Here is a 25,376-nt window from a genome sequence, read left to right as displayed (position 1 = left end):
TTTGTCCTTTACTGTCTTCCAAAAACACACATAGTGCTAACTCTGTGTGTGTGTGTGAAAAAGATTGAGTGCATGTGTTTCTTTGTGTCGGAAGGGGTGAGCCATTCCAAATTTACCATAATCTCTATAAACATATCTGCATATGAATGCAGAAAATCTGCTGGCTACACCAGAACTCCCGAAATATTGGCCGTTGCCCCCAGAGGCTAAATCTTGTTCAGAGCGATAGCCGATGGGTTCCCAGATTGAATCTACCATAACCTTGTCAGTAAGTCAAAAAGTTCTGGGGCCTCATTTATAAATGTTACACAGGCACAAAAGAAGACGTATGCCACTTTCTAAGCAAACTTTGGGATTTCTAAACAACAAACTTGAGAATGTGCACATAAACTGGAATAATGAGAAACTGTGACTCTGATGGTGGAAGGAAGAAACACGAGAACTGGCGTGAAATTGATACCAGTGTGTAAAATAATCTAAATATTAGCTCTCACATATCATATATGAAGAGTTCATTTGCAAAGATGGATAAATGGAGATATCTTTTATTGAAATCCCCACAAATATGTTCTGTAATTAGTAAACAATACTTGCATGTTATGAAATGTATTCTCATAAATAATAAGGTGAATAGAGGGACAAATTATGTTTACACTGATGCTATTTTCAGTGCCTCAGTCAGGTAGATACAAGTGCATAGTTTCATATATTGTTACTGTATATCATATATTGTTTTTTATTATGTGTTTATTTTTATGGCTTTCAGTTCACTTTATCTCTGTGTTTTAATTCTGTTTTGTTTTTATTGTAAAGCACTTTGTAACTGTGTTTTGAAAGGTGCTATACAAATAAAGTGTATTATTATTATCACATGTTCGTTGTGCAGAACGAGATGTTGATGAGATATTGGCCCTTTCGTTATCATTTACAAGCAGGGTAATTCCCACATCTGAAGGTGCTATGCAATTGAGTAACTTTTCAGAAACAATGAAATGGGAGGGCATAAAAAGGCATGCAATCAAAATGCCTAATGACACACAATGGCTGATTGGCACTGTTGGAAAATGTGGCGAATGGAAGACTTTGGGGAGAGCGAGTTTTCAGAGACCAGCAAGATTTACTGGCCAATGATGATGAGTGGCTTATGAGTCGGTTCCTATTTCCATGAGCTGTTCTCTTGGATCTCTGTGTTGCATTGGGCCCAGCTTTACAGTGAAGCACCTGCAGAAACAAAGCCGTGCCAGTCCCACTTCAAATCCTGACAACACTAGGATTTCTGGCAACCAGCACTTTTCAGAGGGAATTGGCTTACAGGTCAGGGATATCTCAGCCAACCTTTAGCCGTGTTATGCCAGACGTGTTAGATGGTATAATTGGTTTGTTGCATCTGGACATAAAGTTTCCTTACATGGTGGGTGAACAGGCAAATAAAAAGGGCAATTTGCAGTAATGTCTGGTTTCCCAAATGTAATCAGTGGCCTGGGTCAACCCATGACTCATTCATATTGAGAAACAGCAGTGTTGTGTGCAGACTTGAGGCCAGAGCTGTGCGTGATGGCTGGCTTCTAGGTACAAATGATTAATGTATAAAAATCCTAAATAAATTGCAATTTTTCTCTACTGCAGTGCCTAACTCATTCACTAACCTTGCAGGGGACAATGAATATCCCCTCAAGCGGTGGCTGCTCACCCCTTTCCCCAACCCACAAAGCACAGAGGAGAGGAACTACAATGTGTGCCACAGCCAGAAATTCTCTGTTGTAGAGAGCACCATCGGGCTTCTGAAGGGCAGATGGCATTGCCTCAGTGCCACAGGCGGAAAACTTTCATACGAGCCTGAAAAGGTGTGCCAAACTGTGAGGGTGTGTGCTGTGCTACATAATGTGGCACGGCAAGGAATGTGGCTTTACCTCCTGACACTGATGATCATGTTGGCCCCGACCCCTATCCCCAAGCATTCAAGGCAAATGCTGCTGCTGTGCGCCAGCATGTGGATATGATGTGTCGCTTATAAAAACACAAGAGGTATGGAAACATATAACACTATTTATTAAGTAATTGTTTCATTGTACAGTGCATGTCACATAACACATTTTTTAATTTTCTGTAACTCCTTAGCAACCTCGCTGATGGAGTTGATTGTGTCCCTTTGCATCTGTAGGACTGCATCTATGAGGACACGGCCGCTGCTGGAGGGCTGAGACGCACGAGGTGCAGTAGAGACACTGGGTGCACACGGCTGCTCAGTTGCAGCAGCACGACTCCGCTGGAACAAGCAGCGCCTAAACGAAATAGAAAATGTCTCAATTTGTTTTTGTGAATAAAGTCTCAGTTGTTTTTGTGAATAAAATCTCAATTGTTTTTGTACATAAATATGTAAACACAACTTCAATGCATTTGGTTTACTCTCTTTTTCGATCAGGGAATACAAATAACGTACCTGGGTCATCCATTGCATCTTGTATATCTGTGTACACCTCCGCTTCCATCACAACTCCACTCAGGAGGGATCCCCCGATAATTCCTGCCAGTTTCTAATCAAGGGGGTGAGCTCTGGTGTCCTCTTTTTGTGCCCATGCCACAAACACTCTGCCTGTGTAAGATTATGCACTTTTTGGCTTCCACTTTTATGTCGGACCACTCCATCTTTTTATTTCAGAGAGGGTCCGACCTTCTGAGCCAGCAGCATTCACAGCGTCTGCCACATGCTGCCACTCTAATGTCTTTTTGGCATTTGTAATGCCCACACTGTGTCCACCAAACAACATCTTTTTTTTTTGCCTCAACCTCCTCAACAAGAACTTCAATTTCACACTGTGTGAAATTTCTTTTTTTTAAAGCTTTCCTGTCGGCATTTGCCATGGTTGTCTTCATGTAGTCAGTATGAATAAATTAATTAGGGGCGTTTCACTATTTATAGGCAACTATGGGCGTTACAAGGGGGGGACATGAAGCTTGTACAGGTGCGCCACATTTCAAGTTGAATTTGATATATAAAGAAAAATCGGCATAGGACATGTGTGCACACTGTGTTATATATAAGAATATTTTGTGCACAAGCACTTTGTATAAGCACTGCGTATTGTCCATATGCAACCTTTTGACGTGAATCCTCTGCAGAGTTTTATAAATGAGGCCCCAGGACTGCAGTTTTTAATTTGATAAACTATGTGTGTGTGTGTGTGTGTGTGTGTGTGTGTGTGTGTGTGTATTACCACCAAGGGAACTCTAGTTTATTCCTCTTGGAAAACTGTCAAAGTAGCTCAGCAACAGCCAAATGGGAAGAGTGGGTAAAGGATAAAACACTAAGAAATAAAGGTTAGAGGAAAGAAAACATACTGGTAAAGGAGATGCAGCAAACGTGAGAAACAAAAGAGGAAAAGGAGAGTAAAATGGCAACGTGAGAGGATGATAAAGGAAGTAAGAACAAAAGGGGCGGAGACACCAGACAATAATTAGACTGCATTGATTACCTAGTGGCTGAGGAGCAATTGTAAGTGATCAAATCTAATTAGCTGGTCCTATACATCTTCCTGGAGATAACAGACCAATCAATCAATGGGCTTAAGTGAACTTAAAGCCATCACAGTCTACTGCCTGCTAAATATCTCCCACTTTTTTCCAAATAACCTAGAAGAGGCCCAGTCCAGATGAATTTCAGACGAGTAAGGAAGTGCCACTGATGCCGGTAAATGGAGAGCAGAAAGATTTCAACCACATTGAGTGTTTATCAATACAGATGGACACTGATAATTATTCTGGACAGTACTTAATTAAATTACTCTTGATGTATGTTAACCAAAGTATAACAAATTCATATGAAAAATGTGCTCTGTAAAAGAAAAAAGGGTTGAGTGAAACACTCAAACATGATTGTGTGTGTTCTTGTAGAATTTTAAGGTGCCCTGGTGAGCTGTGCTGTGGAAAAAGGTACAAAATAGAAGTTAAACTGGCACCTCCCAGGTGTGAACAAATGCAACTGTATATACAGTATGACACAAGGCATGGCTGAAATCAAGCATGTATGCTCAGCAAACCTCAAGATAAACTTATAACTTCAACTTATAAATAAAAAAAGCTGAAGGTTTCTTTTTCATTACAGAGAATCACCACTAAGGGAGAATTCACAACTAGCCTGTTGGGTTATTCATCTGAATCACACAGCTTATAGTCCCCTCAGTTCTGTTGGTTTGGGCTGGAAGTCTTTTTTTTTTTTTTTTTTACATTTTGACTTGTGGTCCATGATTCAATGTTTAGTGTTACTGTTTTTCAAGATAAATTAAAAGAAATATATGTTTTGTTTTCCCAGCTGTAATGAAAACATACTGGTCCCTGACCCCAAACCATGGTGTGTATTCAACTGTGAATTTTGTATCAAGTTACAGCGCTCATTACCAGAAAATGTTAAGATGTGGGATGTATCATCTCTTCTTGCTTGGTATGTATATGGTATAAAGTGCAGCTGCCTGACTGACTTCATATGCTCTTTGCTTTTAAGACGACAACAGAAGATAAAAAATCCCTTGCGGCAGGGTTTTGTGCAGAATGATCTCCTACTGTGAGTCACCAGCAGTAACTACTGTATGTGTTGATTTCTCCTCTATACCACAAAGCTTGTCACAAGGCATGGCAGGTTAAGTGTCACGCTAATGAGTAAGCTGACACTCCTTGCAACTTGTTAAAAACTCTGTGTTGTTTGAAATAAGGCGGTGTAAACCCTAAATAGGCAATAATGCATCTTTTTCCGGCATGGTTCAAAATAGAGAAACCTAAAGACTATACGGTATGTGCCATCAATGGTGCTGGAAATCACAGGATAACTCATGATGTAATACTATCATGATATGCTGTGAAACATTAAAAAAACTAGTACAAAACAGTCTTTTATCTCTATTAACATACCACAAAAACAAACCAGGAATCAAACAAAGCCTTTATTTATTCACTGCATTGTGAAAAGCCTTCAGTTTAATGTTTCGTTAGGTGACAATGAACACCGTGCACCGAGGAATATTACAGAAATGTCTGCAACAGCAAGGAAAAACCTTAGCCTCAGTAAAGCACGAGAAAATACTGTGAAATTAGTGCTAGTGTAACGATAACATATCACTGGAGACTGTATCAGAATATATCGATCATCTGTCCCAGCCCTAGTGATCAGTCATTTAAAGTATCCCTCTACTGACAGTCTCTCCTCTCTTCCCTGTCTTTAATTGTCCTGAACTCAACTTCAGTCCCACAAATCTGACATGACTCAAGCTGAATAAAGTCGCCCACATCTGCATGTGTTCGAGTTGCCACTACAATGAAATATTATGACAGTGTTTTTTTTTTTTTTTATAGAACTACTGTTGGGTAACTGTTTCATAAAGTTGCTGGCTTATTATGAAGCTGGTGACTCAGGCAGCTCTAATCCAACTCAATAGTCTCATCTTGTTAATCATGGTTTGCCATAATTCATAATATAACTGCATTCCTTTTTATTTATTTTTTTTGTGTTCATGTTCATTTGGTGGGAATAGGGCTTTTCTTCATTCATTAAATAGGGCTAAGTAGTAATTTGGTGGCTTGTATATACAGTAAAGTTGTATAAACAGCCATGACCTTTTCCCTTGTATATTCACTGCTCACCAGCAAAGACGCAATATTCATAATTAATATGCAGCCACTCATATTGATTGCCTATTATTTTGGTTGACCATAAAGTGTCATTAGAGATGTCTATTAGGAGCCCAGTGGAAATACATGCAAGTTGTCTTCGTGGCATGAACCCCGTTTTATCATCCTCAATCTCAACAAAACCACTTCATATGGTGAGAAAACTGCATGCAAATGAAAGAGCTGACTTGTTATTCTAGCCACACACTGAGTAAAGGGCTGAAATCATCCATAGGTGAAAAGAAAAGAGGGAAGACAGAAAAGCAGGGGGCAGAGGGAGGGCTGAGGTGGTCGTGCTTGCCTTTCTTCATCAAGAAAGACGAGACAAAAACGCTGCTTCAAAGCTGATTACCTTCAACCTGCACGGTTACTGCTGTTTTATTATTCCTTTTGAGGAAGAGCCATAGCAAGCATAGATGTAATTTTCTTTTCTGTCTACAAATGACTACTTTGGACACATTTTTGATGTAGCTTCCCTGTGTACAAGTGGGATAGCAGTGTTTGCCTTTAAGAGTAATGTCTATGAAAGAGTCAATCATTGTGCTTTTTTTTTTTCTTTTTTTGCTTTCTTAGAGGTGCTTTTGTGGAGCACATTCATCGTTTGTAATAATGTCTGTCATTTAATTTTGGAGACTAAATTACTTTTAAAAGAACATGACATGAAAACTCTAAGGGATAAACAGACCCCTAAGTCTGAGAGATGGTCAAAAAAGCGTTGTTAAACTCTATTCTTAAGCCTGTCATTATCATCTTGAGAATCAACTCACGTAGAAAATAATAAAATGCAAACCTCCTGAGAGAGTGCATATCCTTGAACTTGGTCTTTCTCTTTCTGTCTCTCGCCCGCTCTCTCTCACTTACACACATACACACACACGTAACATTACAGGTAGCCTATTTTATGATGCATGGAAAATCAAATGAGGGGCTAAACTAAATCCTGCATAAACAAAATGGCTCAGACGGATTGTCTTAATAAGCATATAGTAATACAGAATAATCTGTTTACCATGAATTACAAAAAAAATATATAATAATCAGTTTTTTTTAACTCCTATGCATGTAATTGATTTATTAATGGGCTGATGAATCTATTATTGAATGAATCATCCTTATCTAACTAAGAGGACAACATTACCCATAAATCGCTGTGATGTTGACCAACATCCCCTCGGGTAAGGATTACAATAAGCTGCCACATTGGAAACACACAAGTGAGGCTCCATACAATGGCGATCTGTCAACATCTTTTTTTTCTTCCAAAGAAAATAAATGAAATCAATTTGACTGTGACCTATTTTAGTATGGACCCGTAGTTTGAAATCAAATTAAATTGAATACAAGTTGAGTGTTTCAGTCAAAAAAAACCCACACCTTTGTAAAAGGATTTTTTTTTCTTTTTTTTTTAATTATATTTTTGTCAAAAATCTCACCCAGATGGAGAGAACATAGCAAATTATCTACTGATAATACATCACAATAAATAAATAATATAGTGTTGACACCCAGTGGTTATATAAGCGATGGGGATGTGATCGCTGGTGACCTCATAAGCTCCTCCCTGCCTACCCCTGCCACTGCTGGATACATATTGAACATTTTTTCTGCCACAAGTAACATGTCTTTAATCTGATTTACACCTTGATTTTCATATCACTGATGATTTTGTATCTTAACATGTTTTTTTATGAAAAAAAAGCGCTAAGAAAACATTATTGTATGTCTGCTCATCAGCTGCTGTTCCATTTGTCTTTAGGCAAGCTGAATGTGAGGATCAGTAAAATACCATGTGAGGGGGATTTTTAACCAGCAAAATTAATTCTTATTTCATAAGGGGTGGCATTGGCAAAATTCCTATAACGAGCTGCAAACTAAATTCAAATTGAGTGAATTCATATGACTGACCCTGGGGTTTTGAAACTGAGAGAGAAGTCTACCATAATCCTCCACTACCAGACAGGGGAATTGGTGTGTGCATATGTGAGGGTATGTGTGTGTGTGTGTGTGTTTGGGTGGGGTCCCAGTGAAGGAATACACTAGTCAGTTAGTGAAGCAAATCAATTTCATGATGACACTCTGAAAAAGCCATTTTACAACAACCTGGCGCGCCATTCATTTTCACCAGCTCTAAGGTGGAACACAGCATACATGCATATTTAATGACATAAACATACATGAATGAAGTGATTGTGTGTGTATATGTGTTATTCCTGAGCCATTACTATGAGGTGTAGTTGCACCTGTGTGCAGTGCAATATAATGAGTCAGTCCGTGCAGCTGTTCAGGCAGTCAACACCAGACCAAAAAATCATTAAATGGGACCTGGACATGCAATAAAAAAGTCCACTAGACAAAAAGAGTCTGACTGGAACAGGTTGTGACCCCATCTCTATTTTTCCAAAAAAGGAAAAAAGGTAAGAAGTACTCCTCATTCTAATGTTACTCATAAAGAATAACATGCTTTGTTGCTATTATATTCTGCAATATTACTGTATTTATATCTGAAGTTCCTACCAGAATTATCGTTCAGAAATGCAAAAACACTGACACGCAGAAAATCCAGTCTCTGCTGCCATCTCGGAAGCCAGCTCACAGGAAACCTTTCTGCTCTGAAGAGGAGGGGCAACACAAGACAGTGTGTTTGTACTCCTATCAACACATCTGTGGCAGTTTAGCCCCAGGAGTAAATGATAAATGTAGCTTTTGGCATAGATATTTATTCCAACACACAAAAATCCCTAACGCAGCAGTTTGCCAGCTCTCCTAAAATAGCAGTGTTGTTTTCCCTCACTACTTCAGACGTTTTGTGTAGACACATTTAACCAGCTGGTCTGAATAACAGGGACCGGTCTTATGATTATTGATAAAGGAAAATATGTAAACTTTGGAAAAAGTGAAAGTAGAGTGAGAGACTTGATGTTCAATTATTTATATGCCTTTGAAAATGTGAGCCGTACAAAAAAAAAAAAGGGAAGGGAGGGGTGCAGTGTATGATCTTGGTGTGAAAGCTACTAATCATTCAGTACTTGCTCATCAATAGTTACAACAGCTTTGCCGTTAACTGAAGTCTTGAGTCAGCACTGACCTTGCTTCACCCTCATTAATCCAAAGCCAACTCAGCCCAAAAATCCAAAGCTGTTACAGAAGCCACAGACCTATCAGATTCTACATGCATGAATGAATGCAACCATACATAAGAACAAATGGGCACAGGTGCATACCTACTGAGCAAGAAGCCTATAAATAGAATTTTACAGTTGATACACAGTAAGCCAAAATAACCTGGTCTTATATTTTAAACATACTAATTTTACCGTGTTACTTTTTTATCAAAAAAGTGACCTGCTGGTGTATCTTTGTCCAACTGATGGCAGCATCAGATCGGAAAAATGCTCATGGTTTAATCAAAAATGCACTGACAAACAACTTATATTTTTGTTTAAGTTTGCTGTACTACGCACACAGTCAAAATGATTAATTACTTCTTAACTTAATAATTTAGTAATTTCATTTCAGTAAAATCTGCGTTCATTATGCATTGTTAAGTTTAAAAAAGAAACTATATTCTTCTGTTAGATTTAATGTTTTTCCACATCTGAGGAAATACAAATAATTAAAAAAATACCACAGAATGGAGCAATCTGATAAAACTGCAATACAAAAATGAATTCATACGACAAGAATAGTGAACATTCAGTGTTTGGCGTAAAATGAAATTGAGCATGATCGGCGGCAAGTCAGCATTCAACTTTAAGTCCTTCAGAGAGTGAGTGTTTGCAGCCTTGCAATCTCAAATTGAAACATTGTCAACCTGCTTTCAGGATGCTAAAAGCACATGTTTACAATACTTTCAAACTGATATCATTAAGCCCTCTTATCCGGTATTTGGATCAAATTTGACTGAACAAAGAAGCATTTTATGATTTAGTGTTGAAACAAACCATCCACAAAATGTGTTCCAGTTTGCAGGTTAACAAGACAGAAGCTAAGAGCTCATGAACAAAAACATTAAAGAACAAAATTATTCCGTTTGAATTGATGGCGGAAGAGCCGTTCCGGGATGAAAGGATTTTAGATATTTCCCCAAAGCCCAGAACCAAGGCCAGGCGCAGATATAAACACACAGACACACAGAAAGCAAGCACGCATATGTCTAATGCACAAGTGCTCATACACGCATGTATTTTCATACACCTGGGTTCTTCCTCTCTCTCTCTCTTTGTGTGTATGTATATATATATACACGTACACACACACACGCACACACACACACACACTAGAACAGCAGATGGACTATCTTGTTTCACTTCAAGGTGACCTATCTACTGTATATGTGTCTGACAGGGGGGATACTGTTCACCTGGGTAAAAACTGACAGAAAGGGCTTTAGCATAATACTCCGTTGTCAAAGTGTTGGAGGGCAGTTCCTCTCAGTCTCTTTTAAGTGTGTCTATGGTGCATTAAGAATCTGTCAGACCAGCTTTAGCATTAATCAGCTAGCCCACAGAAGAAACAATCACACATAATCTCGAGCTCTAAACCCTGCTGACCTTCTCTTGAAATGCACAGATAAACTCCCCTTCAAACCTCAGTCATTTAAAGACACACACAGGCCCAGGCTCCGTCTCTGGTAATTTCTTCCTCCCCGCTCTCCCTCCCCTGTTGTCTATCTGATTGGTTCCTCCCACAGCAGCACCCATGTCTCTCCACCTGGGAGTACATCGACTCAGCATGTCAACGTGACCTCAAAGAGGACACATTTCAGGCAATGTGTGTGGGGGGCTGTTTTGCCCCATCAATCTGGGGAGGGTACAGGAGAGGAGAGGAGAGGAGAGGAGAGGAGAGGAGAGGGAAAAGATGAGTGGACAGAGATTAGGAGATGAGGAAAAAAAGTGAAGAGAGAGGAGAAGGGCAGAATACACAAGTTCCATTCATCATCTCTGTAGTGTTGAGAGTGTATAAATAGCAAGATTTGCTCAGAGTTATCATTGAGCCAATGGTTCCATCGTGGTACTTCATTTATTAAGACTGTGTGCAGATCAATACAGCAGACATATACACTCTGTACTGTTGACAAGATAATCTCATCATTATGAATTTGGCTTGGGTCGTCAGTAACATGAGCAATTGCAACGCTTATCTGAGATGACAAGAGCATAGAGAAAGAAAGGGAGCCAGAAAAGGAAGGGAGTCAGAGCAAGCGCGGGGAGAAGTGTGAAAGAGAGAGCAGGCACTAGTTCCTTTTTTTTTCTTTTTTTTTTTTTTTTTTTTTTTTACCAAACAATGCTCAGAGTGATAGATAATGAAATACAGTATTTCAGTACCAAACACAACAAAAATCAATAAGAAACTGAGCAAACCAGCAATTGATCTGAATGTTAAAGGCCCTGAAAAGATTTCTCTCTAAGACATAAACCCAGTGAGGGGCCAATTGAGTACATCTGTGTAGTACAATAGAAAACGATGAGACTGGCCAAATATACCATTTTCAATACGCCATTAGCACTTGCCATGGCCACTGCTGCCCTGAAGAGCAGACACAGTCAAACGTTTGACAACAAATCTTATGTGCCCACCACTTAGTGGGCCTTTTGTTTAGGCAATAACATCTGAGAGCGCCGACTCATTCGCCTCTGTTGCCACTAACACATAACAGCCACTGCAAAACACAGTGGCTGTCAATTCTCTTCAGACACACACAGGGCTTTAGACATGGGAGTCAGATTTCAAACTGTGCTGCAGATATAAGCGGGAACAGAAGAGACAGTGGGATCTTTCCTATTAGACTGTCGGACCTCCTCAGACACACGCATACCACACACACAAACAAACACTGGCAGGATTACACAAACACTCTTCAAATAGCAAAGCAAATGGTAGTTTCCGTACTGGGCTGTAATTGACTCTGGTGGTTGTATGAGGGAGAAGACGCTTGTTTTACAGCCATTTGTTTTGACATGTAGTTAGGTGAAATTTGAGCAAATGAGATGGTATTCATGGTATATCCCTTCGATGAATTAATCACATTACTGATGAAGCTGAAGAAGTGCTGAACTGTGGAAGGCAAGGACAAGGAGAGGGATAAATCATTTCTCTTATACTAATGAGATAGAAGGTGAGAACAGATTCACATAACTCATTCTTTGAGCTGTGTGTTGTTTCTACAGCACGTGCCTTGGGGGCACAGTGAAGGAAGATGTGGCAGGAATAAAAGCTCTCTCGGGCTGGACCGGTGCCAAGACACAGCAGTGCGAGTTCCACTTTGTTTGACTTTGAAAGTGTTTGATTTACAGCAAGGAGACCTAGCTGCTGGCAGTTCAAAGACTACATCGCCATGCCATGTATGCCTATGTAGCCTTCTGTGTGCTGTGCATGTCAGTGCACATTACTGTGAGGTCAGTCCTAGCTATACCCATCTATTGCTGCATCTACAGCACCCTGCTGCTGAAAACGTTAAAGTCTAAAGACCCCAAGAGGGATCTAAGAGCCCTCAGGGGGCAGCCGGCCCCTACAGGGAAGCCCATTCCAATCTAAGGGAACCAGCGAGAATGGTGCTTCAGAGCACAGCTGGTGGTAGCGCAGGTGCATGGGTGAGTGTGCACGTACACACACACACACACACATATAGACACATGGCAGCTGAATCTTACATTCCTCCACTGTGAAGGTTATGTTTTGTTCTCTTATTTTTTGGCCTCTGTTGATGCTACGTTGGTTCCTTGTGCCTGAGTTGTTTGAGCACAATGTCACCGGCACCAAGGTAAATGCTTCTACTGGGGGCATGCACATATGAATTTATTGTTCGTCACCATCTTCTTTTCCCTCTATGAAATAGCATGTATTGAGGGAGCTTTTATTAAAAAGAAAACACAGTAAAAGGATTGTTGAGTACAAAACAAGCGGATACATCTGGTGTAGGCGTGTGCTTGCAATGCAACAGAAATATTGCAACTCACAGTATCAGCAGGGTCGGGAAAACAAGACACACTGTCACACAAGAAAACAGCCACAACAGACAGAAATAACTGGCAACACAATCAACAGCGGCCATGCTCTCAGTAGACTTGTAATAACAGAATAGAAAAGTAATTACTGAGTCTGATCGGACTTGATCTGAAAACCACTTAAAATGACAATCTGTCTGTGGAAGGTAAACCAAGCTAAACAATGGCACTTGCTACTCAACAAAATGACATGACAAAATGACATGATATTTTGAAGGTCTGGTGTCAGGGAATTAGACAGAGGAGTCCTGACAATCCAATTCCCTTCTACCACACACACAGATGCGCACGCACGCACATATAACACACAATAATTCAAGAGTGAATGCTCACTGACAATCCAGAGTCTTATTATCGTGCCCATGTCATCTCCAATAGTCTGCTTCCTATTGAACCACGCTAATTGGTTTAATGTGTCCGGCCAATCTGGGTATCACAGTGGTCAACTTGTGTTCTCATATCCTGTCTCTTTCTCTGGACTTGCAAAACACAAAATTTCTTTGTTCCCTTGCACTGCCAGGTCAGAAGGTCTGTTAAAATAATGAAATTACACAGCACAGATAAGACTCTGTCTCCACATGAATGCACAACAGCTGGCTGAAAGAATTACAAGACCAATATATATGAGAAATATCCATGTATAAAATGTCCTTTTTACATTTCATTTTTTATAATCTTCAGTCGATTCACCCATGTATCTACCTATCTATTTTTTTCCCTCTCTACAGGACTCTACAGGTGTTTCTTATAAGTTACAGTCTGGGGTTGGGCATCGTCAAGGGCCTACATTTATCTTCAATTATTCAGCAGGGTTACTTGGATTTTTGAGAATTTGCAATAAATAAAACATTCACTTCCACAGCTGCCTCCAAGCTCAAACACATTTTCTGTGTACTCTTAATATGTATCTGCAAATGAACTATTAATTGTGTAAATCTTTGAGTTTTCAGAGTCTGTTTAATGTTTTTTTTTTTTTTTTTCTTCTGGAAGTAGTGGCCAAAGAAAACATTACAAGTGAGGGAAGAAGATAAATACAAGGATGGTGTTTATAACTACCAGAGCTCTTTTCTTTCTAAAATGCAAAAAAAATAATTTCCACATGTGTTGAGAGAGGAGAAGAACAGGTTATTTGTGAGATTACAGTCATCTCTACTTTCTTTCATGCAGCATCACAAAACACATTGCAAAGACTCCCAGTAGGGCTGATCAAAATTTTATTGAAATCGCAATATCAGCTACTGCAATTTCAAATCGCAGGAGGTGCGATATTTGTTCAAGACGAAATGTGTGTCAAAATACCATTTTAAATTAAATACTGTAATGTTGCGGAGATGTGGCCTACACATCATATTCTACAGACTTAAGAAAACATCTTTGTTTGGTACAGATCCCCACAAAAATCACATCATAATCAGTGTAATGTTTTCCAATTAAAATGAGAATAATGATGTAAAAATTGTCGTTCCCTCTAATATCACCAATCATATTGCAATTGCAATATCAGTCAAAATAATCGCAAATATTTTTTCAAAATCATTCAGCTTAAGTCCCAGGAAAAGCATATAAATGCTCTAATTCTGCTTCTATCAGTCTGCTTATAAGTAACTTCTGTTTCCACCTCACTCTGTCTGTTGCCCTCCTCTTCCCTGCTTGTTCACAAATATTTAGCCAGAGACCTAAGATGTTTATCGTGACATCTTCCGCTTTCCTCTGATTTGTTAAACGTTATGATTTATTAATGAGGGAGGATGCAAATATAGCTGCTGTTTTGTGCTGTGCATTACACTGCTCCTGCAGCACCAGGATCCGCACTGATACATCTGTACTGAAACAAGCACATCTGGAAACCCCACAGCTAAAATACCAGTAAAGGCACCTAATAAAGAAAAAACATGCATTGAAATAATTTCAATGTTTTGGTCATATAGAGATAACGTAATTCACTACTGTTCCCCCAGAGCAAAATTCAGTGGTCTGACGGCACTTCCTTTCAGATGTATCTATCATATGAGCTTGGGGAAGATGAAGAAAAATAAGAATGTCTATTAATAATTCAGAATTTCAGCGTGTATAGTGTTATGTACAGTAGCAGCAGGTTTATTTGCGGAAATATGAAGATACACCCTAAGGCTAGCTGATTTTTTTTTTTTTTCATGTACTGGCAAGCTCAAATAAAACATATCTGGCCTTGTGGCCCTTAAGAGCTCAACTGGGGGACAAGAGTACAGAAATTACAAATGGCTTCTTGAACTGTCCCTCATTCCTGTAAATGACTGTTTGTGCATCTAGTTGCTGAACCGCTCAATCCTGTCTGCAAACGGGCTTCACTACATACAGGTTTACCAAACTCACTCCATAGAAAGCTCCAGAGGAAAGCAGTTATCTAAAGATAAAGTGAAAGGGAGAGAAATGAAATAAAGAGCGCTTTTCTATTCATTGCCTCAGTGGCCACTGAAGTGTGGGAGCAATTTCAATACAATATACAGCAAAGGCTTTGATAAGACATTTCAGGAGAATTCTTAAAAACAGCCAAAGCCCAGTTACATGTGCATCTGTGTGTTTGTGTGTATGAGTGTGTGTTTGTGTTTCTTGGAGGAAGGGGGTTCGGGTTCGGACAAATGCAAGATTGTCACGCTCATAAAAGAGAGGGACTCTGTCACGGAGCCTGTCAGCTAAAGGCTTAAATCACATGCCTGGAATACACAATGACTTTACACCCACACACACACACGTGCTCACTCACACACACACACACACACACACAATCTCCCTAAATTATGCAGAGTAAGACCATTCCTGGAAGCATCCATTTTCAACATCTGCTCCAGCTACATTGTTGGCATGCATATGCTCAAGCCAGATCAAAGGAGTGAAAATTTTATCTACTATATTGTATACACACTGCTTAAATGATCACAGTCACACCTCTTAACTGTTTTTTTCAGCTTTCTTTAAATTTGTCATTTTCAGAAGGGATTGGTTTATTATAAAATGTTTAAAGAGATTTCTGCCTGCCTTTTCTCATTTACAGTATATGCACTAAAACTAGACTATTTTAAAATATCATGCATTCAAATGTCTGCTTAGTAAATTCAGTGATTGTCATTCAACCCGGTTATGAGAAAATACTCAGGCAGGCAATTCCAGAAAAATATTCTATGCTCCATGTGTTTATGTTACATTTTCATGTCTGACATTTTCATTAGAGCAGTAGAAGCCTCCTTACCAAGTGACGAGTGACAATGTCAAGGCAGCAGACTAGAGCCCCTTTTCTCCTTTACACCCTCATTTCAGTGCCACCATACTCAAGGCAGACTGCCGCCACCTAAAGGCAGCTTTTATTGCCTTTAGGTGGCGGCTGGTCTCACGACCTATCTCCACTCTTGGTGAAGATAGGTCGCTGTGCCAGTGCTGGAGAATTATCTGGCTGCACCCATTATCATTTGGGGGGAAAAAAAGACTGTGGCTTGTTTGTATTTCTTTAAACCAATCACAATCACCTTGGGCAGCACTATGCCCAGGACGCAGCGACAGTGTCCTTGCAAAATAGTGTCGGAGGGGGAACTTGTTTTGGTGGAAAATTTGCACGTGCGGAGGTGAGCCCTGGCATTAAAATGGCTAAACCCCCACAAAAGCAAAAGCACATAAAACGGTAAAAGACCTATGTCGACTATGTGATACGATTGACTGATGAAAAAGACAAACATAACCTGATCATCGGTGCCCTAGAGGTGAAGCCTGTCTATACTTAAGCTCTGGAGGAGCTCACTAGACTCATTAAAGGCACAGACGATTTAATAGCCGGATGTAGCTCTTGCAGAAGGTTATTAAACCGGTATCACAGAAGCTGGTGTGAAGTGAAACGAATCGGTACATTGGTCCAGTCAATGTCACTGGCGCATGCCACTGCCAGAGTTAAAAGATGTGCCAAATCAACTCCAACTGACAACGGCCATGTCAGAAAACAGATCAACATTACAACCATTTTACAACTTTAAAACCATTCACCCAAAGAACCAAGCAGGCCTGCCTTATTGCAGAATCCCAATCTCTGTCAAAACTTGTCATTTTCAGCATGTAGGTTGCTAGCTCTGAGGTTGATGCTGTTGTTTCCCATAGCGACGGGGATTTTGAAAATGGTAACATGCAGATAGCGGAAGGAAAGGAGAATTCCGACTGAAATAGCCAATAGCAGATTTATACCCACAGTCTACATCTGATGAGTCAGATTAGGTGGCAGCAGTCAAAGTCTCCCCCTTTGCCTCTGTACCACCTGCACCTTATCAACATGGATGGTCTCCCACTGAGACAGGATTCTGTTTAATTAGAGTTTCATGGTGAATTAAATAACAACACTCAAAACTTATCAAAACAAATCAATAAGATAAATTATGGGTAAGTAATGACACAGGAGTCTTTAAATGTTTGGTAACAAGGCAGGCAGCTTCTCAAAAAAGTAGTTCAGAGAAACATATGAACCAGTCAGTGGGCCACAGCCTGGCACAACTGCTGAAGCTAAACATAATGTGGGACAAAATCCGAAAACGTATTTTCAAGACGGAGTGGGTGAAGGCTCACTCTTTGGAGCGAGTCACTGAAATCCCTTCTTCCTGAGCATTGAGGAATTTTGCGGCAGATTGGTTTTAACCTTGATTCCACACTAAGTAATTCCCTTCAACGCCTTAAGCAGAATTAGGCATCATTACGTATCCTCCATCTCCTTATCCCAGGAATTCTCTTTACAAATGAAATGAAGCTCTCCACTGGGCCGGGTGTTGGCACGGTGGTGACAATGATAAGGCCAGCAGAGCTCCACTGATATGTTCATATTATTCCTCTCTCCCAGCTAGAGACCAAGCCCAGCCTGTCTGCCAGTGCACCACTATAAAACATCATTAGAGGCCGGCAGCAGTGTGAGAGAGACTGGGAGTTGCAGGCTGCTACAGTAGCCCTACTAGGTACAGATGAAGACAGCAGCACTAAGGTGCCCTTGCGAAACTGACTAAGCAGGGGATATGCTCTCCCGCTTTATCCATCTCTTTATTTATTTTTCCTATTTAGACTCTCCTACCCAGGCAACTGTAGTGACAGATGGGCTGAGAGGCCTTGGGATCGATGGAAGGGGAATTCTGTCTTTGTTTCCTGACATTTTTCCCATAGCCAGTCTCCTCCTGACTCAGGTTACTTACTGTCCACACGAAGGGAGAGAGGACGCAGAAAGCAGGGAGGAGGGAGGAAAGTGATACGCTTCTGTACAGCTTCTGAAGAAACTTAATGCCTCAGGCCATCTCCCTCTACACAGGTTTCTGTTGAATAATACAATAGAGCACCCTGCACGCCTGATGCTTCTAGGGGACCCTCTGTAAACAAGACACTAAGGAATGTGTTGTTGCTGCTCCTGCTTGTTTTTCCATTGACAGTCTGAAGGGGGAGAGAAAAGAAAGTGCATAAAATGGGTGTGCAACAGCCTTGCACAGTCTAATTCATCATCACTACATTAGCAGAGAAACAGCCTGCAGAATGGACCAGCAATTATTCTGTCCCTCTGATTAGGAAGCCTTAACGGTCTTTGTTCTGACCCTTGCCCTATGCAGCTGGCTCATAATAGAAGCAAGGCTGAGACTGAGAGTGGGAACAACAGACAGTGGCCTTCCTCCCTGGTGGGAACACGTCACATGTGATCACAATCATCGTCGCATCCACGTCCAGCTCAAATAGTGGGGATAGGAAAGACAGCAGAGAGCCTAATCAAGAGACTAATAGTTATAGTCCATCAGGATGTAACCGGAAAGAATGGCATTCCCTAACTGTGCCACATAGTATAAGGCCATATGGCAGAACTGAATAATAATAAAACGCACTGTGTACCCTTTATTATTTCTATCAAATTATATTACTGAACGAACATAACATTTTTATTTGTTAACAATAGGTAAACATCAGAAAGAGGGCTGCCCATTATCCCCAGCATTACATACCACTGTCTTAAGCAGGCCTTAATCCTCGTCTGACACGACAGACTTTTAATGGGCTTAAGGCCAAAGACACAGAGAAGATATCACGTTAGAGGCTTATACACCCAAGTACTCCACACAAAGACGTATAAAGTAGCCGTGAAAATAAGTACAATCTGCTAATCTCTAGGAATTAAAATCACTAGAATTAACCGCAAAAATCATTACAGGTGTAGAATGTGATGAATGATATCACTTTATAAATAGAGTAAACAAGCTTCTGTCATTGTCTGGAGTGACTTTACTTTTATGGTATGACATTATAGGCTTTATTATTACTGTGTACAGGTATACTGAGATTATGCATATATAAATATACACATAGACAAAAAAGATACATGTAAATATATATATATGTTTTTGGGTCTTTTTACATCTACAAAATCTAGTTATTAGATTATGTAAATGTGTGATAATTAAATAGTTTACATTGAAAAATATACATACCTGCTTAAAATTCAGCAACAAACTAAACTATTTATTCCACAGGAATGAAACATCACAGATTGAGTGATTAATGAAAGTAAATCAAAATCAAAACTGATTTCAAAAGCCCGCCGTGACATATTTCAAACACAAATGATTTGTGTTGATGTCACTGGGTCTGCTCTAAGAGGCAACCAGAATGACTGTTTAATCCTTCTAATGCTCACTCCTCCCTCCCTTCTTTTTCTCTCTGTGCTCCTGGGCCTCTCTGCCTCTGCCTGTCCTTGTCTTTTCTTCTTTCATTTTACAAAACAAGGGAGAAACATAGATATCGGAAATGGGTGCTTTCTGAAGGTTGTGACGTGGAAACGGTGGCACAACAGTGAAGGAGAAAAGTGCAATTTCTCTTACCTGTATGATGGACATGCGGTTAGTAGGGGTGTCTGTAGTGCTGGTGACTGGGCCTGTGAAGCTGGTGTGGCATCCCACGTGGCCTTGGGGCACGCTGAGGTTATTGGCAGTGGGCTTGAGGTACATGACCTCTGACCTTGGTGAGCTGAGTGGCAGGCGTGTCTGGTAGTCAAAGTACATGGGAGAGGTGGCCAAGGAAGGGCTGCTTACCACATTCATCACATTCATGGCATCCCGCTCCTCCACCTCGCTCTGCACCAGCATGATGTCGTTCTTGTTAATCTTCTTCTTCTTGCCTTTCCCCAGCTGAGGGTGCGAATATTCTGCAATGCGACAATTATAAGTACGGATCTCCTTGTTTTCCCGCTTGCACTTGATCGCTATAGTCACCATGGCAGCTAGAAGCATAATAGATATGATGCTGAGAGTTACAATGAGAGGGAGGGACATGTCCCAGTTCTGATTGTCATCCACATGTAGCAGTCCATCAACAGGATGTCCATTGGAGGCCTTGATGATGAGCCTGGCAGCAGCAGTGAGTGTTGGCTTGCCGTGGTCCGATACACGGATGATCAGCTCCACAATGGGGCTCACATTGTCCCAGAATGGGTGGGCTGTTCGCACCTCCCCAGTCACCGGATCAATCTCAAAAAGGTGCTCCTCATTGCCATCTGAGATCTCATAGGTGAGTCTCCCACTCTCACCATAATCATTATCCACTGCCCTCACTGTGGTGACAATGTAACCAACACCAACATTACGCGGCACATGGATTTCAGCCGTGTCATTTTGGAGTAGGGGCAGCACTATGACGGGAATGTTGTCATTGACATCCAGAACACTAATGCGCACAGTAGCGTTGCTCTCCAGGTGTGGAGATCCAGCATCTTTAGCAAGAACCTTGAAGTCAAAATATTTTATTTGCTCATAGTTGAAGGATCTCACTGCATATATGGCTCCATTGGCAGCGTTCACATTAACATAGGTGTTGACATCGCCCCCACTCACATTGGAGTTGATTATACTGTAGTACACTGTGCCATTCTGGCCGAGGTCTGGGTCATGGGCCAGAACTGAACCTAAGTACTCCCCTGGGATGTTGTTCTCATGTATCTGAAGAAGGTAAACTGACTTGGTAAAGCGAGGAACATTGTCATTCTCATCCAGAATCTTTACAGTGAAGGATTTAGTGGAGTTTAGAGGGGGGATGCCATTGTCTTTGGCCACAATGGTGACATTATACTCATCCTGCATCTCTCTGTCCAATGGCCTGTCTGTCACCACAGTGTAGAAGTTATCATAATTCTCCTCAAGTTTAAAGGGGACGTTACCCAGCACTCTGCACTGAAGCTGCCCATTCCTGCCTGAGTCCTTGTCCGTGACACGAACCAGAGCAATGACAGTGCCTGGAGGTGCTGCCTCACTGATGGCTCCCTGTCTCACAGACACAAAGCCTATAGATGGCCAGTTATCATTCCTGTCAAGCACTTTAACGGTGACTTTACAATGGCCTGGGATTGGATTGGGACCTAGATCCTTTGCCTGGATGTCAATCTCAATAACCGGGCTCTCTTCGTAGTCAATTTCGCCCTGAATCTTTATGACTCCTGTTCTGGAATCTATGGAGAAGAGCTCCCGGATTCTCTCTGGGGCATAACCACTAAAAGAATAGACTACTTGTCCATTGTTGCCCTCATCGGGATCAGTGGCGTTTAAATCGATCAGGACTTTACCGGGCGGTGAATTTTCAGGAATTTCCACAACATATGAGGGCTGATCAAACACAGGGCTGTTATCATTGGAATCAATAACTTTAACATTTATCTGCATGGTACCTGATTTAGGATATTCCCCACCATCAGTGGCTGACAAAATAAGGGTGTGATGGCTTCTTTCTTCTCGGTCCAATGGTCGTTGAATGACTAATTCAGGGAATTTAGTCCCGTCCCCACGGGATTTTACCTCCAAGGAAAAGAGATTGTAGTCATCACGTGTTATTTGATAGGTTTTCAGGCCGTTTTCCCCTGCATCTGGGTCATGCGCGCTGGTCAGGGGAAAGCGTGTCCCTGGCACTGCATTTTCAGAAATGTCAATATCAATCTGACCCGATGGGAAGGTGGGTGAGTTGTCGTTAATGTCCTGAATATCTATTTTGATCATGCAGATCTCCTTGTCATTGGCAAACACCTCCATGGAGAGCTGGCACTTGGGGTTTCTCTTACACAATGCTTCCCTGTCAATGCGCTGCTTTGTGTACAGCAGTCCACTCTGAGGGTCCACGTCGATAAGATGCGGGGCTGAGTTCTCCAGCACCCTGAAGTTGGCTTTCTTACCCTGTCCTCCCTGCCCAGTCTGTTCCAGTCCGAGTCTGGCATCTTTGGCAATGTTCCCAATAACTGTCCCTGGACCCTGTTCCTCTGGGACAGAGTAATTCAAGTTTTTCAGTGTCAGGGCTTGAGCCCATAAGAGGAGGAAAAAGAAAATAGAAAGATACATCCCCACTCTGTAAAAGCTGCTACAATGTGTGTTGTGTTTTTACACTTCCTTTGACCTGTTGATATTTTGTTCAAATTTGGTATTTCTATTATTCGGGATCAAATACAGAGTTCTGTTCATCATGTGAGGCCTTGGCATTTGTCTTTGTGGATTGTCTTTGCTCTGTCTCTCTCTTCCTCTGCCTCTTCCAGCAATCTCTGGTGCTGAACACCTAATTTATATTCAGCTGAGCGCCCAGACTCATCTGAGCAATAATCGCGATCCTCTCTCCAAACAGAATAGTCATTGTAAGTGTTCACTCATTCCACCTAAGAAGAAAAACAGAAAAAATATATAGGTGTTATAAAGTATTTATGTCAATTAGTCACCCAAATAAAAAAACACTAAGCTACACTAGCCTTTCTTCCAGTAAGAAATCAGATCCACCGCTGAGCCAAAAATGAAACAGGGCTCATGTGTAATTCATCTCTACAATTATGGGGGAAGCTTGTCAATTAGTTAACCTTGGGAAGACACTCGGCGCAGCCCTGATACACGGGGAAATAACGATTCCCCGTGTAGCCTATGTACTATGTGTATTATGATAAACACAAGATTCAGAATGTAGTTTTTAATCTGTCTCTAATGTGCGATGCCCGACCTGACCCGAGTGTGATAATGGCCCATTCAAACATTATGAGAATGCTGACTGAAACTGTAATAGGGCAACTTTAATAATATGGTAACACTGCAGGCGTTCAACTGAAGATGGCCTATTGTGGCGGCTATTTGAATAAGTGTGTATAAAATGAGCCTCTTACACGCATTAACAAATCCGCATAATCCGGATATTTAAAATGAGCCTTATAAAAATTCAGAAATGAGCTGCCAACATCTCAGCACAGCCGTGTAATTCTCTCCACTGATTTCTCTCTCTCTCTCTCTCTGTCTCTCTCTGCGAGATTCAACGGTCCTTGGAAGAAGCTGTTGCATCCGCATGTATAGGGTTGATTTTGAAATAACAATCATTAGGAAATGGGTGACATGCTTCCAGTGGGAATTTATACAAATAGAAGAGACCTAAAGAACGTAAACGGCAAAGCGTAAACTTACCTAAATAAACTGCTGTAATAGTCCAAAAATGTATATAAGTGTAAAAATCCAAACAGTCAGTTCCAGCAAGGTTCAGGGAGAGTTTCATTCCCTAACCACTACAGTACCACCCGTATCCTCTCTCCTATCTCTGTGCAAGGAAAAAAGCCACAAGTCTCCGATGCACACGCAGGCTACAGTGTAGCGCAGTGGAAATAAAAAAAAAAAAGTGCTCCAGAAAAGTATGACTGTAATGTCAATGAGCTGAAGTCCTCTCCGCTGTCTGATTAGGATGCAGCGGCTCGCCTTCTGCCTGCAGTGAGTCACCGTTCTTCAGGAAGGAAAACTGTTCGAAAAAATACTCTATGAAGAGAAAAAAAAATCCAGATGTGTAGCAAGGTAGATCCAAAGTGGATATTGAAAAGGCGATCACTGTTTTCCCCCAAGTCCGAAAGAGAGCTGAGTGACTGATTCCCGTACTGGCATTTTGTCCTTGCCCGCCGTCCCCCGTCAAAGTCCACAGAGGGAGACAGCTGCTGAGGAGGTGGTCAGCAACAACGCCGCATTCAGGCACAAGTCTCTTTGTGGCTGTCAGGAAACGGGTGAATTCTTGAATATATACGCACAGCCGCTATTAAGTATTTTCTGCACGTAAAACTGCCCTGACTGCATAGAGTGCTTCCTCTCACTGACTGAACTCCGGACACCGCATGGTGCATTAAACATTGTCGCTACTCCTCTGGCAGCCAATGAATTTGAAGAGGTGGGAAGAGAAGGAGGGATTCAAAAGCCGCGTTGGGTACAGACTACAAATGATTGGTGGCTCTTACTTCACCGGTGGCGCATCTGTTTTCTTTCAAATATCACACTTCATTGTTGTTTACAATAAAGGAAACGCTTGCCATGAGACACGCAGGAGCCGGTCTGAAGAGGTTTGAAATTTCGGTTAAGGCGTTTGTCATATAAGGCAAAAAGCCCTGAATTCCGTGCAAATGATTCATTTTAACGCATTGAAGATGTGGGTTCTCCACCTTTCACTCTGAGATTCATTTAATGTATTCTGAGCAGAGACAAATGAGTCTGCTGTAGAAGAAAAGCACAAATTAAATGGTTTTCTTGAATATATAATTGTATTTACTTAAAAATGTTTATCTTGGGATTGTGACCGATTGGATTCTGTATGTTTTTTACTGTACCACACATCACCTTAAATTCAAATAAACTCATATCCCCGTTTCATTCTTATTAGCTTATGGTAAATGAATGGTAAATGGACTGTACTTATATGTCTCCCGACCACTCAAAGCGCTTTTATACTACGAATTTGACCTTATTTATTTGACCTTTTAATCTACTTTAGAGACTTATGTTTGACTTTATTTTTTTGACTTTACATTCAGTACATACAGTATCTATGAAACTATCCAGCATTATTATGCCGGTCTGTTATACCACCTGAGAGGCTGCAGTTATTGCATTAAACATTTTTTGTATGTAATTAAAAGTGTTAAATACGTGGGAAATTATATGATGGAAAATTATGTGAGATTTGGAATTCATGATTGCAGCAGCTATTTGAAGTGATATATCCTTCAGTATTACACTGTAACGGTTATAGTTTAAAAAACATAATTTCATCTGGCATACCTGTGTCTGTTATAAATTTCTTTCCTAACAAAAAGAACTAACAGAAACCATCTGTTAAGAAGATCAGCACTGAAAATGAAGGGAAACACTGTGAACAGGTTGCCAGTCCATCAGAGAGTCAACACATAGACGAAGAATAAAGAAAACATGCAAACAGTAATCAAATCCATCAATGTTGTGAATCACAGGTTGTTTTTTGGCACTTGCTGAAACAACTGATTTTGTCATTTTTCTTGGGAGAACGGTCTCCTTTTACTCATCTTTTGACTTGACTGTTACTTTGTCATATAGTCACAGTTATGGCAGTTTAACCATGCCCTTCATTTGATATTGCTATTTCAACATATCAGCTTTGTTCAGTTTAATCTTGTAGTCCAGCCATGTATAAACATGGGTCTCAACCTCTTTGACTTTCTCACTGACCTTTCTAACTGACAGGAGCGAATGACAAGAGTGTCAGAATCATTGGTGACTGAAGCTCATTATTAAACAGCAGGTTTGATGTACTAATGTCAAGATGTTGATAAGTGATGAAGGTAAATGTCACATCAGTGTCTCTATCTGCATAGTTTGTGTGTGTGGTCTGTTGCCTGCCCGTGTGTCTATTCAAATGTAATGCATATTATGTTCAATGTGTGTACTTTCTTCT

At 40.8% G+C, this 25,376-nt stretch overlaps 1 protein-coding gene across 4 annotated transcripts in view; it reads right to left on the bottom strand.

Moving 5' to 3' along the window:
- The window catches only part of pcdh17 (protocadherin 17), a 60,797-nt gene extending 36,992 nt beyond the window's left edge, over positions 1-23,805 (bottom strand). For 2 of the 4 annotated variants that reach the window (XM_042408131.1, XM_042408140.1), the window contains exons 1-2: positions 23,102-23,805; positions 19,514-22,317 (exon numbers count right to left, since the gene is read on the bottom strand). In XM_042408131.1, coding sequence (XP_042264065.1) covers positions 19,514-22,009 — 2,496 coding nt within the window. In that variant the 5' untranslated portion in view covers positions 22,010-22,317; positions 23,102-23,805. The remainder of the gene's footprint in view (positions 1-19,513; positions 22,318-23,101) is intronic. The other 2 variants (XM_042408150.1, XM_042408158.1) reach the window with 1 other exon arrangement.
- Positions 23,806-25,376: the final 1,571 nt, after the last annotated feature.

The sequence above is a fragment of the Thunnus maccoyii genome, chromosome 1 (genome assembly GCF_910596095.1).
Source record: "Thunnus maccoyii chromosome 1, fThuMac1.1, whole genome shotgun sequence".
NCBI classification, from domain to species: domain Eukaryota; kingdom Metazoa; phylum Chordata; class Actinopteri; order Scombriformes; family Scombridae; genus Thunnus; species Thunnus maccoyii.
This window is presented reverse-complemented; position numbering and strand designations above follow the sequence as displayed.